This window comes from Merops nubicus, unplaced genomic scaffold (assembly GCF_000691845.1).
Source record: "Merops nubicus isolate BGI_N331 unplaced genomic scaffold, ASM69184v1 scaffold11348, whole genome shotgun sequence".
NCBI classification, from domain to species: Eukaryota; Metazoa; Chordata; class Aves; order Coraciiformes; family Meropidae; genus Merops; species Merops nubicus.
The window spans coordinates 21,206-35,668 of NW_008627768.1; the positions used below are offsets into that span (position 1 = coordinate 21,206).

At 47.8% G+C, this 14,463-nt stretch overlaps 1 protein-coding gene across 1 annotated transcript in view; it reads right to left on the reverse strand.

Moving 5' to 3' along the window:
- Window positions 1-9,149: 9,149 nt before the first annotated feature.
- The window catches only part of ALG9 (ALG9, alpha-1,2-mannosyltransferase), a gene marked incomplete at its 5' end in the record, with an annotated part of 24,944 nt that continues 19,630 nt past the window's right edge, over window positions 9,150-14,463 (reverse strand). The window contains one exon of the mRNA XM_008946446.1: window positions 9,150-9,273. Within this exon, the coding sequence (XP_008944694.1) occupies window positions 9,150-9,273 (124 nt within the window). The remainder of the gene's footprint in view (window positions 9,274-14,463) is intronic.

Below are 14,463 nucleotides of genomic sequence, written 5' to 3' on the forward strand. Positions count from 1 at the left end.
AGATGGGCTGAAAAACACTCCACACTCAGCACAGAAGATGAAAACATGACCTAGCAATCACTGGAAGGCTCCCACAACCTTGTCTTTTATGAACGCCCACATGTCATCGCTACACAAACAAGAGCTGCCAGTGTGGGAGACTTTGGGGCAATATTCCAACGAGGCAGGAGAAACAAATACCAAAACAAGAGAGCAACAGCATTTTAACAGCTTGCCTGGAAGAGTAAATATTGACTGGATAACTGGAAAAAGCCAGCTCATCCTCCTTTTTGGTGAGGGCAGTTCTGCCCCAGAGGAGGAGCCCTCCCGTGTTAGCGAGCACACTGGGCTCACAAAACACCACAAGGAATTTTTGGGAAGGTGGTCCCAGGGCTTGTCTGAAGCCTCTACAGAGTAAGCCAGAAACACACCAGGAATTCAGATGACACCAAGGGTCAGCAGGATTGAGTTCTCTGCACACCCTCGTGTCCTAGATGAGGAGTTAGGGGCTATGGAGTTAGGACAGATTCCCAGCAACAGCAAGTGCTCCAGCAGAGCAGGAAACCAAAGCCAGCTCCTCTTGGGGAGATGCTGGTCTGCCCCTTTCTGTCAAGGAGTCCTTTCAAGAGGCTGAGCAACAGCTTTTGCCTGCACCAGCTTTCCTTGGCAGTATTTGCTGTCCAAGCACTAGCAGCATTTCAGTCAACTGATGGCCACAGCTAGCTAGGGCATGAAGACTAAGCACAAAAGCACATCAACAGCTTCCACCACCCCTCTAAGTCCACAGAAATGCATCTGTGAACTCATTTTAGCAGTCAAAACTCCTAAAATTCACCATCCTCCTGCCTAGTCCTTTGCTGGTGTAACTGGACTGCCCCATGTGGCAGCTGCTGGACAGCCAAAGCAGATGGAAGGTTTTTGGAGGTGGTGACACAGGCCTAGAGTCATCTGACTCTCAGAGTGACAGCTCAGACACACGCTGCCATTCCTGTCAATCATTAATGCAGCAGGCATGTCAGACCATTCCTGACATTTAACAGGCAGGCCCATTAACCCAGAGTCTGTTGGTGAGCAACCTGTAATATTTCTCTCCTTGTGTTTAGGAGAAAATACCTCCCTGCCTCCATGGAATATATGCTGGGGCCAAAATTCCAGGGAGTTTTTAGGATGTAAAAAAAGAGGTCCAACATTTGGCACTTCTGCCTTGTTCTTCACATTCTCATGAAATTTAGAAATTAGATCACCTACTTCCTCCCTGCCTAAGTTACTGCTATTCCCTCTCACCTGTCTGGGGGCAAAGAATTGTATGAGGATTGCATCTACTCCTTCACAATGACTCCCACCTCCAGGCCTGCTACTGCTGGAAAGGACAGCCCTGGGTTCTGCACCAGCTGCCACACAAGCACAACGATTTATTTTGGATTTCCAGCAAGATAATATATATTTCTCAGCAAGTTCTGCAAGAGAGAGTACTAACTGAAAGGAAGAAATCCTCAGTTTTCCTTACAGACATGGATTATCTGTCAATAAGTGACAACTCCCTAGAGAAAATGAGATCCACAAATAATCCCAATGAGGCAGGAAAGTTTCTGGGTTGCTTTAAGACTAGGAGGGGACTTGTTCTGCCAGATGGCCATGGTTCAGCTTCTCACTTCTTGTGCACAGTAGCAAAGGGATCAGCAACAATCCTTGAGGAAGGCTGAAGGGAAATTCTCAGCATGGTGGGGTGGCAGCCAGTTTCCTCACTCCCTGCCAGTTCAGCACCTTCATCCCCCACTCTGCCTGGCTGTACTGTCAATAGTGGGTAGCTGTAAATGTCTGTAGCAATCCCAGCAGACACTCCACAGGCACTGCAAGGGGCTCTTCCCCAGACAGGCAGGAGCCCAACTGCACAGACATGCTCCAAACCCTTCCCCTGACTGCAAGAATTCAAGCAGGACCCTCAGCTCTCACTCAGCCCAGCACCCAGGACTGGAAGGTGAGAAGTCTGCAGTTCTCTAGCCCCATGCATGCCACATGTAAAGCTCCTTTATGCTTTCTCCAAGCCTACAGCATGTCCTGGCTCTTCTGTGCCTGTCCCAGTTGATACAGGGAATGACACAGGATGCAGTCTGGGCAGCTTTGGGGCTTTTATTTTTATGGGCTTTTTTATGGGGCTTTTTTAGCAGAGCATTACCTAGCAAGTGTAGGTAAGAAGAGGAGCCCTGGGTTCTGACAGAAAGCTGAACTCAATTCCCTGGAGCAAATACTGGGTGCAGAAAACACAAAATCAGCTTTGCAAGGGAAGATAAAGCATCCTACAGCTAAAGTACTCCTGCCAAACAACTGAAAGGGGCAGAGAGAGCAGCAGCAGGGACAGGCAGGAGGGTGGGGGAACCTGTGCTGGGTAGATTTAGCCTGGGGAGATTATCTGGCTGTTTCATTTGGATGGGAAAGCCAACAGCCTTGAATGAGACAGCAGCCCTGCTAGGCCAGGGCTAGCCACGTGTCACAAGACAGCCCATGCAGTCCCCAGCCCTGCTGCAGAGCTTGTTGAAGTCTAGCACAGCCAGAACCTGGGAGGCTGGAAAACCAACAAGGATGAGCTCAGGTGGGAAGAAGCAACAATAGCACAGGCAGGCAGATTCTGGAAAAGCAGAGATCTCTTTTTCTTGCCAGCTTCCCTAGTGAAGAACCAGAGAGAAAATAATGGATATTTATAAGCAAACCTGTCTCTAAGGCAGCAGTTTCCAAAGTCTAATAATAGGGTTTGGACTTGTTTATCGTGTGATTCAGACAGTGTTGCATAAAGCTGCTGGAAAGCTTCTGCTTGTCCCCAGAGCACGTTCCTGGGATGCTGTGAGTTAGAGGAGGGCCTGAGATCAGCTGCAGTGGGTTCAAGCCAGCCAAGGACCAGCAGGTTGTGTCTCTTTAGAGGTGCAGTCAGAGCCAGCAGAGGTGCTGGAGCAAACCAGGCTGTGCAGAAGTACAAAAGCCTCCCCCCAGGGAAAGCCAACCATCCACTCCTTGTCTTGAAACAGCAAGGTATGAAGCCAAGGAGCCTGATAATTGCACCTCTTGCTTTGACCCTTTGGTTCCTCACACCTGCAGCAGCACTGAGCAGAGCCCAGGAGCTCTTGGTGCAGTGCCCTGTGAAATGCAAGCAAGGACTGCACCTGCCTCAAAGATTTTGCAGCAGTGTGAAGAACATCAGGGATGTGGAAAGCCACCTGTCCCAAAAAAAAACCAAGGTGAAAACCCAGCTCTGCAGATGGGTGCTACTATGCCTTGACCATGGGGCTGCTCTCAAACCAGCCCTGGCAGTGTGGGCAACTGCTGCTGAATTCACCACAAAACCCACAGCCAGTGGCCCTGCTGCTGTTTCTTGCTGATTCAGATACAATGTGTTGAAAGTCAAGTGCAACTTCCCCAGCCAAGTAGGAGGGAGAAGATTAAAAACAGGAAAGATCAAAACAGCCTTCTCTTTGTATGAGGGAGAAAACAGGGCTGGGCTCTGCAGCACAGGGCAGCACCTGGACAGTATGTTCTGGGGCAGATTAATTGCAGTCAACTGCTCTCCACCCTACTCTTGGCTACACAGAGAGTCTTTCCAACCAGCCCATTTCACCCCAGGACAGAGGAAACTTCCCAGAGGATGCCCCTCTGCTCCCTCCAGGCAGGACAACAGCTCCAAAAAAGTCATAGGGACTATTAGGAAGCAGAGAAGGCCACAGCAGCATTCTCTGGGCTGGGTGAAACACAGAAGCTTGCCCTTTTCTACAAAAAGTTGTTTGAAGCCTGTTCTGTCAATCAGGTTTAAAAATTTACCCAGTAATTCACCTCCCAAGCAGGATTCATGGAGTTTTAGGACAATGCTGTGGGAGAACCCAGGCGCCTGGCACTTGAGTCAGGCATCCAGTCCCATGCACTTGTTTGGAGGAGACCAGGGAGTTTCTGCCTCAGCATCCAGCCTCAGGTCCAGCCTCTTCACTCATCCCACAACAAAACCCACCTCTGCCCAGCCCTGGGTGCAGTTCTCCAGCCTTGCACAGCAGTGACCCTCTGGATGATGAACTGGGCAGGCAGGCACCAGAGGACTGAATTGATCCAAAGTCCTGCTGGGCTGTGATGTTCCCTCACCCTCCACATCCACCCTGGCCTGTTTTTTGCTGCTTAGCAGACCCAGCTGGAGTCTGCAGGGCAGACAGATGGGGCCTCATTAGTACCTCTGCAGGCAAGCAGATAGAGACATGTGCAGTTACTCATGGGGACGTGCACCAGACCTCAGCAGGGCTGGGCTGATGCTCAGGTTCTGACAGATGCTGGAGGAGAAGGAAGTACACAGCTCTTTCCTCCCAGCAGTGGATGCAGAACTAGGGACTCAAAACCACAGAATTTCACTACCAGGGCCTCTGCTTTGAGCCCTAGTTACACCAACAAAATAAACATACAACCTACTACCTCAATGGCTTTTGTTGGATGTGAGGTGGACTCAAGTCCTAAAATAATCCCTGCTTCTCAGTTAGCACAAGTAGCAAGGAAAGAGCTGTTACCAGCAAGGCCACAACAAAGAGCTGTCTGAGCATTAGCTTCACCAGAGACAAGGCAGGGGAACAGGGGAGAGGAAACAGCAGTTGTTATTTGGCACTGTCCCAGGTACAGAACTTGGGGCCAGACCCTTCAGGATCACTCACAGGATACACAGTCTCCTCTGGAAATTAACTCCCCACCAGGCTTTATGGAAATCTCTTGTATGTTGGCAACATGGCAAGTGAAAATGCTTCCCCATGCCTATGGCCATAAGAGCTGGGCTCTGATGTGACAGACCAGCTGCCAACACACCATAAATCTGCCCCAGAACAACCAGCCCCCATGCAGGTCTGCCAGGCACACCTGAAAGCTGCCCTGTGACAGTCCCAGCCAAGCCAGCCTGAAGCCCTCCCAGCAGCCTGCATGCAGTCCTCAACATTTTATTCCCTGTTACTTGTGTCCAAGGCATCTGCCCCACACATTGCAACTCCTTTGCCCATACTTCATACACTGTCTCAGCTCCTGGCTTCTAAGAGAGCACAGGATTTTAAACAATTTTCCTACAGAAAAAAAACAGACAGAAAGCTTTGAATGGAAAAAGAGCACAGGAAAGCTTAAGTATCACCTCTGGAGTGATGCCTTTTTGTTTTATAGAATCATAGAATCATTTAGGTTGGAAGGGACCTCCAAGATCATCAAGTCCAACCATTGAGCCTTTAGGGCTCCTAAGTCCTCTGCTAAAACAGATCAGAATCTGTCAGGGTTGGAAGGGACCACAAGGATCCCCCAGTTCCAACCCCTCTGCCATGAGCAGGGACACCTCCCACTAGATCAGGCTGCCCAGAGCCTCCTCCAGCCTGGCCTTAAAGACCCCCAGGGATGGGGCCTCAACCACCTCCCTGGGCAACCCATGCCAGGGTCTCACCACTCTCATGGGGAAGAACTTCTTCCTCACATCCAGCCTGAATCTGCCCACTGCCAGCTTTGCCCCTTTCCCTCTAGTTCTGTTGTTACTTGAGATCCTAATTGAACATCCTTGGAAACATGTTCTAGTCCAGGAGTGCCCTCTTCTGACATGGCCCCTAGCCCAGGCAGAGCCCTGGGTGAAGATGAGTTTACACACATGCCTTCCTCTGGAGCAGGTTGCAACTGGACCCCAAGAACAGGCAGAAAAAGCAGAAGCAAAACTGAAATGCTGCTTAAATCCTGCTGCAACAGACAAGCCAGGAAAAAAAACAGTTCTATGGAAATCATTACTTCTCTGAGGCTGTTTCTGAGTGTCAATCTGTCTCATGGCTGGTGCTTCTTCAAGGAGTCTCCACCTCAGTGCTGCTTATTGCAAAGCCTGGATGTGCTCAGACAAGATTAAACTGACTGGGTCCAGAGCTTCAGAGCAGCACTTGTCCAACCTGCAATGCTCTCAGCCTCAGCTGGAAGGTGGAGGAGGAATGCTGCCAGCAAAGAGGAGGGGAGGAATGCTGTAACCCCTGTACCTCTGACCAATTTGAGTGTCTTGCACCATCCCTCAGCCTCACATAAGATGCTTGATCTAGCCACAGTCATGACTGCAAGGTTGTACCCATCTAGAGTTGTTAAACCAGCTTCTGTCAGTGCCAGCTCAGGCATTAGCCATTCAGATACCTTCTTTTCCAGAACCAGACAGAGTAATAGGAAAAGCCCTTTCTCCAAAGGCAGGAAGGAGACAAAAGTAGATTGCCTACAGGATCCTGATGTGCTGCTACCCAACAGGTTTGGTCACAACACCCTTCTCAGCCCAAGACAACTCCAGGCAGGGAATCCAGTTGAGGCAGATTAGCAGTTTGTGGGGTGACCCTTTACCCACGAGCTCACAAACCACAAGACTTAATTTATTGAATAGAGATCATAAACTAGCTGTCCCAAATCTGCTTCCTCACAATGACATCATAACTTTGCTTTTGAGTCAAAGCAAAAAGAAAAGAAAGAATTCAGCAGCCCCTCTCTCAAGCTTCCTAACCAAAGCAGAAAAGCAAACTACAAGATGTCTGAAAGTGTTTTGTTTTGGATGCAGCTCCACCTTTTGGCACAAAGCTCTTTGCATCCACGTTTGCATTCAGAAAGCAAGATCCTTCATAACCTGGGCCAGGTAGGGAATTCTTGCAGCCTCTTCCTCGGGCTCTGATGCCCCTTGGACTTGTACTGCTTGCTCCATCAAGTCTATTTGTTTCCTAGTAATCTTATTATTGATGGCTTTTTGCTTAATCTCAGCACTGCACAGAATGCAGCAGTTCTGACTTAAAATGATGATGGGAGCCTTAGCATTCCCTGTGAGAAACCTCACACCTATGGCTCAGTCCTTAGGACAGAAACCATTAGGAACAACTTCACCTTCTCATGCCCAGTGGTCTCAGCCAGGATCAGATTGCCTCTGTGCTAAATTCTGGCTGCCCAGTAACACCACCACAAGAATTATGTATGAGCAAGGACTAAAGGAAGGGAGGCCCTGGCTCCTTTACCTGCTGCCAGGAAGGCTGGTTCTGTGCCAGAGATGAGAAACAACTTACAGGCAGACTCCATGTGTGACCTTAAATGACTTATTGGGTCCAGATCTTTGCAGCACCAAGGCTCCCAACTTCCTCCTGAAATCAACATTAAAATGGGATCTAATCTTGTCCCAAATCAGATCAACAACCTGCCCCTTCTCTGCCTCATCTCTTTAGCCTGCCAGTTCTCCAGGAGGCAGGGCTGACTCCCCCTGTTGGCATGGAGTCCTTGCCTTGATCTGCACCTCTGGGATGCAGAGCTGTCCACTACCTCTCCCCACACCTGTGTTCACCACCAGGAACCCAATGTTGGGCACATTCCTCTAGAAAACATTGATAACCCTTATTATTGCCAAGTTATCAGTCTCCAACCACCACTGCAAGACAGGAATCAAGCTGAAGAGGAAGGTGGAGCAGCCACAGTAATTTAGAACAGGTCTTTACTGTACTGTCTTTTCACATTAAGCATGAGGTTACAGGCCATGACAACATGGAACAGTCACACAAACAGCACCAGAGAGAGGTGCAATTGCTTCTTCAACCACATCTGTTTCTTTATTTCATCAGCAAGGGGAGAGGCAACAAGCAGGGCAGGAGTTTTGGTTTTGATTTACTGGCACCCTAGAGCCCTGTTCAGCACATGTGACTTCTGTGAGGGGTAGAGCTGGAGGGAGGCACAGGAATACCACAGACACTGCAACACCCCTGTGCAACGTGACTGACCTTCCAGAACAACTCACCCAGGACATCAGCCACTTGCCTGAAAACCCTGAAGCTCCACATTTGACTCTTATGCAGGGTGATATCCATCTCTCTGAAGAGAGCCAGGACTTACAGACACCACAGATGGTTCCCTAAGCCTTCAGAGATATCCAGACTGGCCAACAGATGTGTCTAGCACTAGATTCTGCCCCTGGAGCAACACCTGTACCCTCAGAGGCACATGTTTTAGATCCCAACAGCTTCCAAAGATGCAAACCTGCTTCCTGATCCACCACTGGCACTCTGGCACTGAGCATACAGACAATCTAACCACAGTGGGGCATGGAGCTTGGGCAGCTCTTCTGCAAAAGGAAATTCCTCTCTGCTCCATCTCATGCCATCCCATCCTATCCCCACAGAGTTCCAAGGGGGTGAGTGCAAACAGCTCCCTCCATCTAGCTTGTGACACTGCACCTTTTAAAAATGGAGAGGTAATAAATACAGCATTGATCTGAAGAACACTGGACCATTGTAACACAACCTGTCTATCCTGGGAAATAAAACTGGAAAAGAAAAATAAATCCTTCTTTTCTCTGGGTGTTTCCAGAAATTTTATGATGCTGTAGTCTAGAATTCAAAGGATGTTACAGGTATCTTTAAAAAATTATTATAAATAACAAACAAACCCCCTGGTTTCACAGATGACAGAAACACTCTGATCCCATTAAAACAGATCATTGGCTCAACTGCAAATTTGGGCATTTTTCTCCCAAAAGCACAGGTTTATCCTTGGAAGTGTCTCCTGGACAGGGCAACTTTAGGCTGTTTCTCTGTGATGCAGGCTACTTCATCCCTGCAGATTCTGTGCATTTCAGTGAATTGCCTCTCAGGTGTTTTCATCTTTTCCCCATCCTTCTTCTTTAAAAAACAAAAAAAAAATCCCCAATGTTCTTAGCTGAAAAAAATCCCCTAGGAGAAGGTGAACACTACTTAAACACAGGAAGACCATGGAGGACACATAGGCTGGGAGAGAGAAAGAGAGAAGCTGAGCTGGATTTTCCCAGGGCCAGACTGCAACCTGGTGCAGAACCTCATAACTGTCACTCCTTTTTATTTCCCATTTTTCTCTTCTCTGGTGTAACAGATAACACAGGGAGCAGCAGGGATAATATGTTCGTAGGTGGCTGCTGGATTTTCAGATGGCTTCTCCCCAGCATGTTCTGAGTAGGCAGAGCAGAGACCTGACACTGAGAACTGAAAGCAGATGATGCACCCTTTTTACAGCTGGAAGCTGGCAGAACGAAATCACTTCACAGGAAATCTTTATTAGTGGATCTTTTAAGTGCAATCCTTCAAAAAGGGAACTGAAGATGGCTCAGGCAGCTGTCCAAGAGTGGCAGCAGATGCTTTTTTTGGTTTTGTTGCCCAGGTGTGTTGCTAGCCTCCCATTTTTCTCCTGCTTTGCTTCGACCTCCTGGCTTTCAGAATGGTGTAGTTTGCATACCAGGTGTACTGTTCTGAGAGGAGGGGGATGTAGAATGCACGCAGCAGCTTGGAGGACCTGAAACCAGAAAGGAAAAAGAAATCATCCTTAAAGTGCTCACTTGTCAGAAGGTTCAGAGCAGTACAAATGAGGCTCTGCAAAAGGATATGGGCTGGTCAGTCAGTGATTTCATGCATGTGAAGCTCAGTTCCACTTTCTCCTTGTTAGTAGGACCAAAGCTGGTCTGCACCAGCATCACAAGCTCTTCAGGATGTCCACCCACCATTCCAGTAGGATTAAAGGGGAGAGAAGGCAGGAAGGTGTTGTAATTATTGAAAGACACTTAGATTCTGGATATCACTGTCCAAAAAGCAGAGAGTACAGCCCTACAGGCCTTTGGTACCAGAGACAGGCATGCCTCCTGTTCCTCAGGGCATGGCATCAAGCTGAGAGGCACCAAAAGGGCATTTTGCTCCTGGCATCTCCTCTTTCCTATCCAGTCTGATGGCCTAATCCTCCACACATGTCTGAGGGGCAGGCAGAAGCTTTGACAGGCACTATCATTTTGAAGTTGTGCCCTTGTGCTGTTCTTCTGCTGAGGGTATTGAATTAAAGAGAGATGGACTGCTCTAAAGCCTACAAGGCAGCTTGCTGCAGGCTGCCAGCATTCACTCCCTGCCCTGCCAGTGCTGGGAGCTGGCATTTCACATCCCTCTGCAACAATTGGACCAATGGAGTACTGAAGCATGGAGGGTTTAATGGCTTTGTCAAATTAATACCTTTTGTTTGGTTTCTAATTGCTGGAGCTGTGCTAGCTGAGTACATTTTAAATGCATGTGTTCTCTTACTGAGCAAACCAATAGTAAAATCCAGGTTTAAATGTGAAACAGAAATATAATGCCTTGCACCAGCAGCACTGAACCTTGCTAGAAGCTTCAAAAATTTGAGCAACTGACTGAAATATGGGCTGGGGCAGAGTCTCAGCATTGAAGTTTATTGTCTTTAAGATCAGCTTGTTGGTAAACTATCAGCTCCTGACAGATGAAAGTGTAACCCCATCCACACAAAGCTTGGGAAAGCAGCAGCAGCAGCACTCTGATTGGATTTGCAGCACACTGAGGGGTCAGGGCTGGTGCACAGATCCAGCACCTAGTTGCTGGTCACTGCAATTCACACAGCTCTGCTGCTAACAGCTGAGGTTCTGGACATCCAATTCAAGTCCCCTTTTCAGAAGAAAGATGAATTGTGTTTTGATTGCTTATTGTAAGGCAGCATTGGATATCTTTCAAAAATGCAGTCTTAAAAACAATGGCAGGAACTGCCCCTGTGAACTGCATCTCCCCAGAGGCTCCCAGAGTTCTCAGACAGCCTGGTGAGCAGCTCCTGATCTCCTGCAGCTTGGAGTAAAAAGGCTGTCCAGGAAAAGACTGATGATACCTACTTGCATTGCCACAGCACCACTCAGCAGCAGGGTCCTGTGGCAGAAGATGCCATGCAAGCACAAAGCAAGCCATTCTTCCAGTTGGAATATTCCCTGCTTTAGGCAGACAAAGGGATTCTTCCCACAGTGGAGAGGGGAAACTGAGGCAGAAAGTATTTCCCCTCAGAGAGACTGAGCAAGTCTGAATTCCTAAAATTCACAAGTCCCACTTCTAACTGTGAGACTCTGCCTCCCTTCAACATCTTGGATGCCTCCTTTTTGCCAGGCTCAGCTCGTGTTGTAGGATACAAAACTGCTGATTGCTTCACTTTGAAGCACAAAAAGCTCAGGGATAATACTTACACACCCTTTACACATCATAAAGCAAAGTTCCTAAATGACAGAATCACTTGAAATGGCTGCTCTTTGTCAATTCCTGAGGTGCTGGAATCAGGGACACGTTCAAGGCAGGATTTCTTAGCACATAACTAGGCAGAAGATGGTAATTTTGGTGTATTCTGAACAAGGAACATTTTTTGCAGCTGTCATTTCCTTGTGCCTGGAAATTAGAGGTCAGGCCTCCATCCAGTCACTAGAATCAAAGGCATCCCTCTGAAAACAAGCTCTTGATTTTCCTGCTCCATCTCCTTTGGCTAATGAACATCATGTCATTGCTGAACTTATTCTGGCATCTCCTCCTCTGAGCCTGACAAGTCACCACTGCTACCATGGCTGCCCTCTGTGAATGGTGTGGTTTCACTTCAATTCTCTTTTGTAAAGGAAAAAAGAAAGAAAAACAAGAGAAAGCAACTGTGTTCCAGCTGCTTGGGATGCTGTTTAAAAGGAGGAACATCAAAACTAAGGTAGAGTACCAGCTTGCTGCTATGTTGGGAAAAAATGGACAGAAACAAGCACAATTCCCCAGAGCTCAGGGTGTGTGCTTGGGTTGAAATGAAGTAATTTGTTGAACTAGCCTGGTGTGGTTTAGCTCAGGGACAGAGAATGACAGCACCTTCAGGTGATGGCTGAAGTCCCAAGCATACAGTCTGTAGCACTCAAAATGCTGTCAGTCTCTCAGTCCTGAGGCAGAGGTGACAGTAGCCAGACAACAGCACCCAGTTCACACCCTCCCCTTAACCTGGATGCACCAACACACCAACAGCCTGCCCAGTGTTGTGTGATGGTGGCCACTCTGTAGTGGTGGATCTGTTGGAGCAGAAGAACTAAGTGCCTGTGTTTCCCTTCAGTGCTGGTGCCTCTTAAAACTCTGCAGAAATCCCACTACCCTGTCTGTACCTCCTCCTCTTCATACCTTTTGTGATAAACACTACCTCTGCTTTTCACTTGTTGGTATTCTGAAAGATGGTCCCAATGCTGCTCACGTGGTTGTGCTCCTGTGTTTTTTATGGCATACATTCAGAATGTGCAGATTTCAGCTTTGTTTTCTAGAACAAAAGGATATTCCATGAGCTGGTAGTAGCAAAAATCTCCTCCCCAATAAGCCAGATCAGTGTAATCATCCTGAGTTTGCAGAGAGCCTGAAAACAACTCTGAGCAACAAAAGCTCAACACATGCTCTTCACTTTGCTGTCAGCTTAGCCCTCACTAGCAGCACTTTAAAAGTCAGTGTTCACTGTTTCTGCAGTTTATATGAGCAGTGAAACAAGAGCAGAAAATGCTGTTGGTGAAAAGATGAATGGAGAGGCAGGAATAACTGATGGAAAAAAATACTGATGGTGAAAAATTAGGAGAAATGCAGAGCAGGAAGAGATCTGCTCTTCCCACCAGTGGATGTCATACACAAGGCCAAGACACTCATGGCAAACAACAATATAGAGAATTTGTGTATAAAGGCCACAGCTGATCTACATTCCTGTACTCCTCCCTCACAACTGGGAGCATATGCTCCAAGAACAGAGAGCTGTAAATCTCATTGAGCTGGAGGAGGCACCAAAAGTGAAGTTCACCCTGCTCTTCAAGGTGAAAGGATGTATTACTCTAACTGTCAAGTCCACAAAGAGCCTTTGGTTTCCACCAGGTTTCAGATGTCCAAAGGGAACAGTTCACATTGGTTCCAATTATCCAGTCTATGGAGACAGGTTATAAAAGGCAACAGAAAATAAAAGACATATCTTAAAAATAGTGTTTACATGCTCAGAGGATCACATCTCAGATATAAGAACATGAAACCTTGATTATGATATAGTAAATGGCAGCACCAACACATCTGCTCCACAGCTATAAGGTCAGTCTGTTCAGCAGCAACTTTCTCACTGAAAAAAAGACTTGGACTGGATGGAAACAGGCACACAGCAGCAAAGCCAGGGGCACCTGCTCTCAGCAGCAGCCAGGAGAGAGCCATGGCTGCTGAGGCACCTACACCTCAGGAACCCATGATGGAGCTTCAAACACACACAGGGAACCTTCACCTCGTGTCACCTTGCTTTGTCAGGCTCAGCCACCTCAGACAACAGATGGCACATGGAAGGGGCTGGGATGACAGATGACAGGGAATAGATATAATATTCTATTTGCATTTGCTTCTAAATCTGTCCTCACCTAGAGACTGTGAATATGTGTAGCCTTAATCAGCACACAGCTCCCAAACAGCACGTGGGCAGCAAGATCAAGGCCACAACCCCTCCAAGCTGGGTAGCCAAGGGTCTAGTGCAGTGCTGCTGGAACACTGGTGCAGCAAGGCTCCTTCACTGGTGGGTTCCAGGCTGGAGCCAAGCAGGCAACAGGGAAATTCTGCCCAGCTCCTGCTGTGCTGCAGAAACAGGAGGTATCCCACCATTCCAGGGAGCAGTCTGAATTCTTTTCCAGTTTTCTGGTTTCTCAGGGAGCGACTGCTGCAGCAATCAGAACAGCTCCTAATTAGGGCAGAGAGGCAGAGTTACCAGTAGGCCCAGCAGAGCTGGAACCACAGGGCTGTTTGCTGCTCAGCGTGCTCCTGTCAATTATTTACTGGATTTCAGCAGAAAGTCACTCAACAGCCCTATTCTGCCAATGCTGGTGAAGGCTTTTCTGGAATGGAAGCAAGTGAAGATGTTAAAGTTCCTCCCCATAAGCTCCCAGACTGACATGGAATGGAAGCAGTTAGATCCATGTAGTGGTGGGAGATTCTCCCTAACTGTACCTGAGCTTCTTACCCCAGTGACAGCAGAATGCAGAAGAATTCTGAAGAAGCATGAGGAGAAAGAAGAGAAGGGAATGGCAGAAAGAAGAGGGAGGAGGAAGCTGAATCTCTGCCACATGGGCAGGACCTAGTACCTTCCAGCTACAGGCATACACAGGAGGCTCATGATCAAAGCCTTCTGAAAACCCATTAACATCTGCACTTTCCCTAGGTGTTAAATTCTGTACCAACCATGCATATAACTAACTTAGCTACTTGTGGAACAAAAGCAGGGAAGATATTTCATGCAACATGGAGGAAAGCACCATTCAAGGGAATGAAACAGAATCTTATCAAAGCAGGGTAATGATATGTTAGAACAAGGTGACTGAACCATTAATTTTGCACCAAGAATATTTCTTTTGATGGAAAACCCAAAGTGTTTGGAGCAAGCAGACTGCTCAGCCTAAAGAGCTGGAAAATATGTGCTCCTCAGTGGGGAGCTGTAATATATTTCCCCTTTTCTGTGCCAGATTCGGAGTGCTCAGCCAATATAGAATTAAATGGACCTTGGCAAAGCAGCTTCCTGAGGAGCATAATTAGCTGGTGGCTTGGAGTGCTCTCTAATTCAATTAGCAGCACCATTTATCAGAGCCAGCTGAGATTTACATTTGCACTTGCTGACGTCAATGTGAGACTCGCAGCGAGTCCCAGGAGCCTCCAGTTCAGC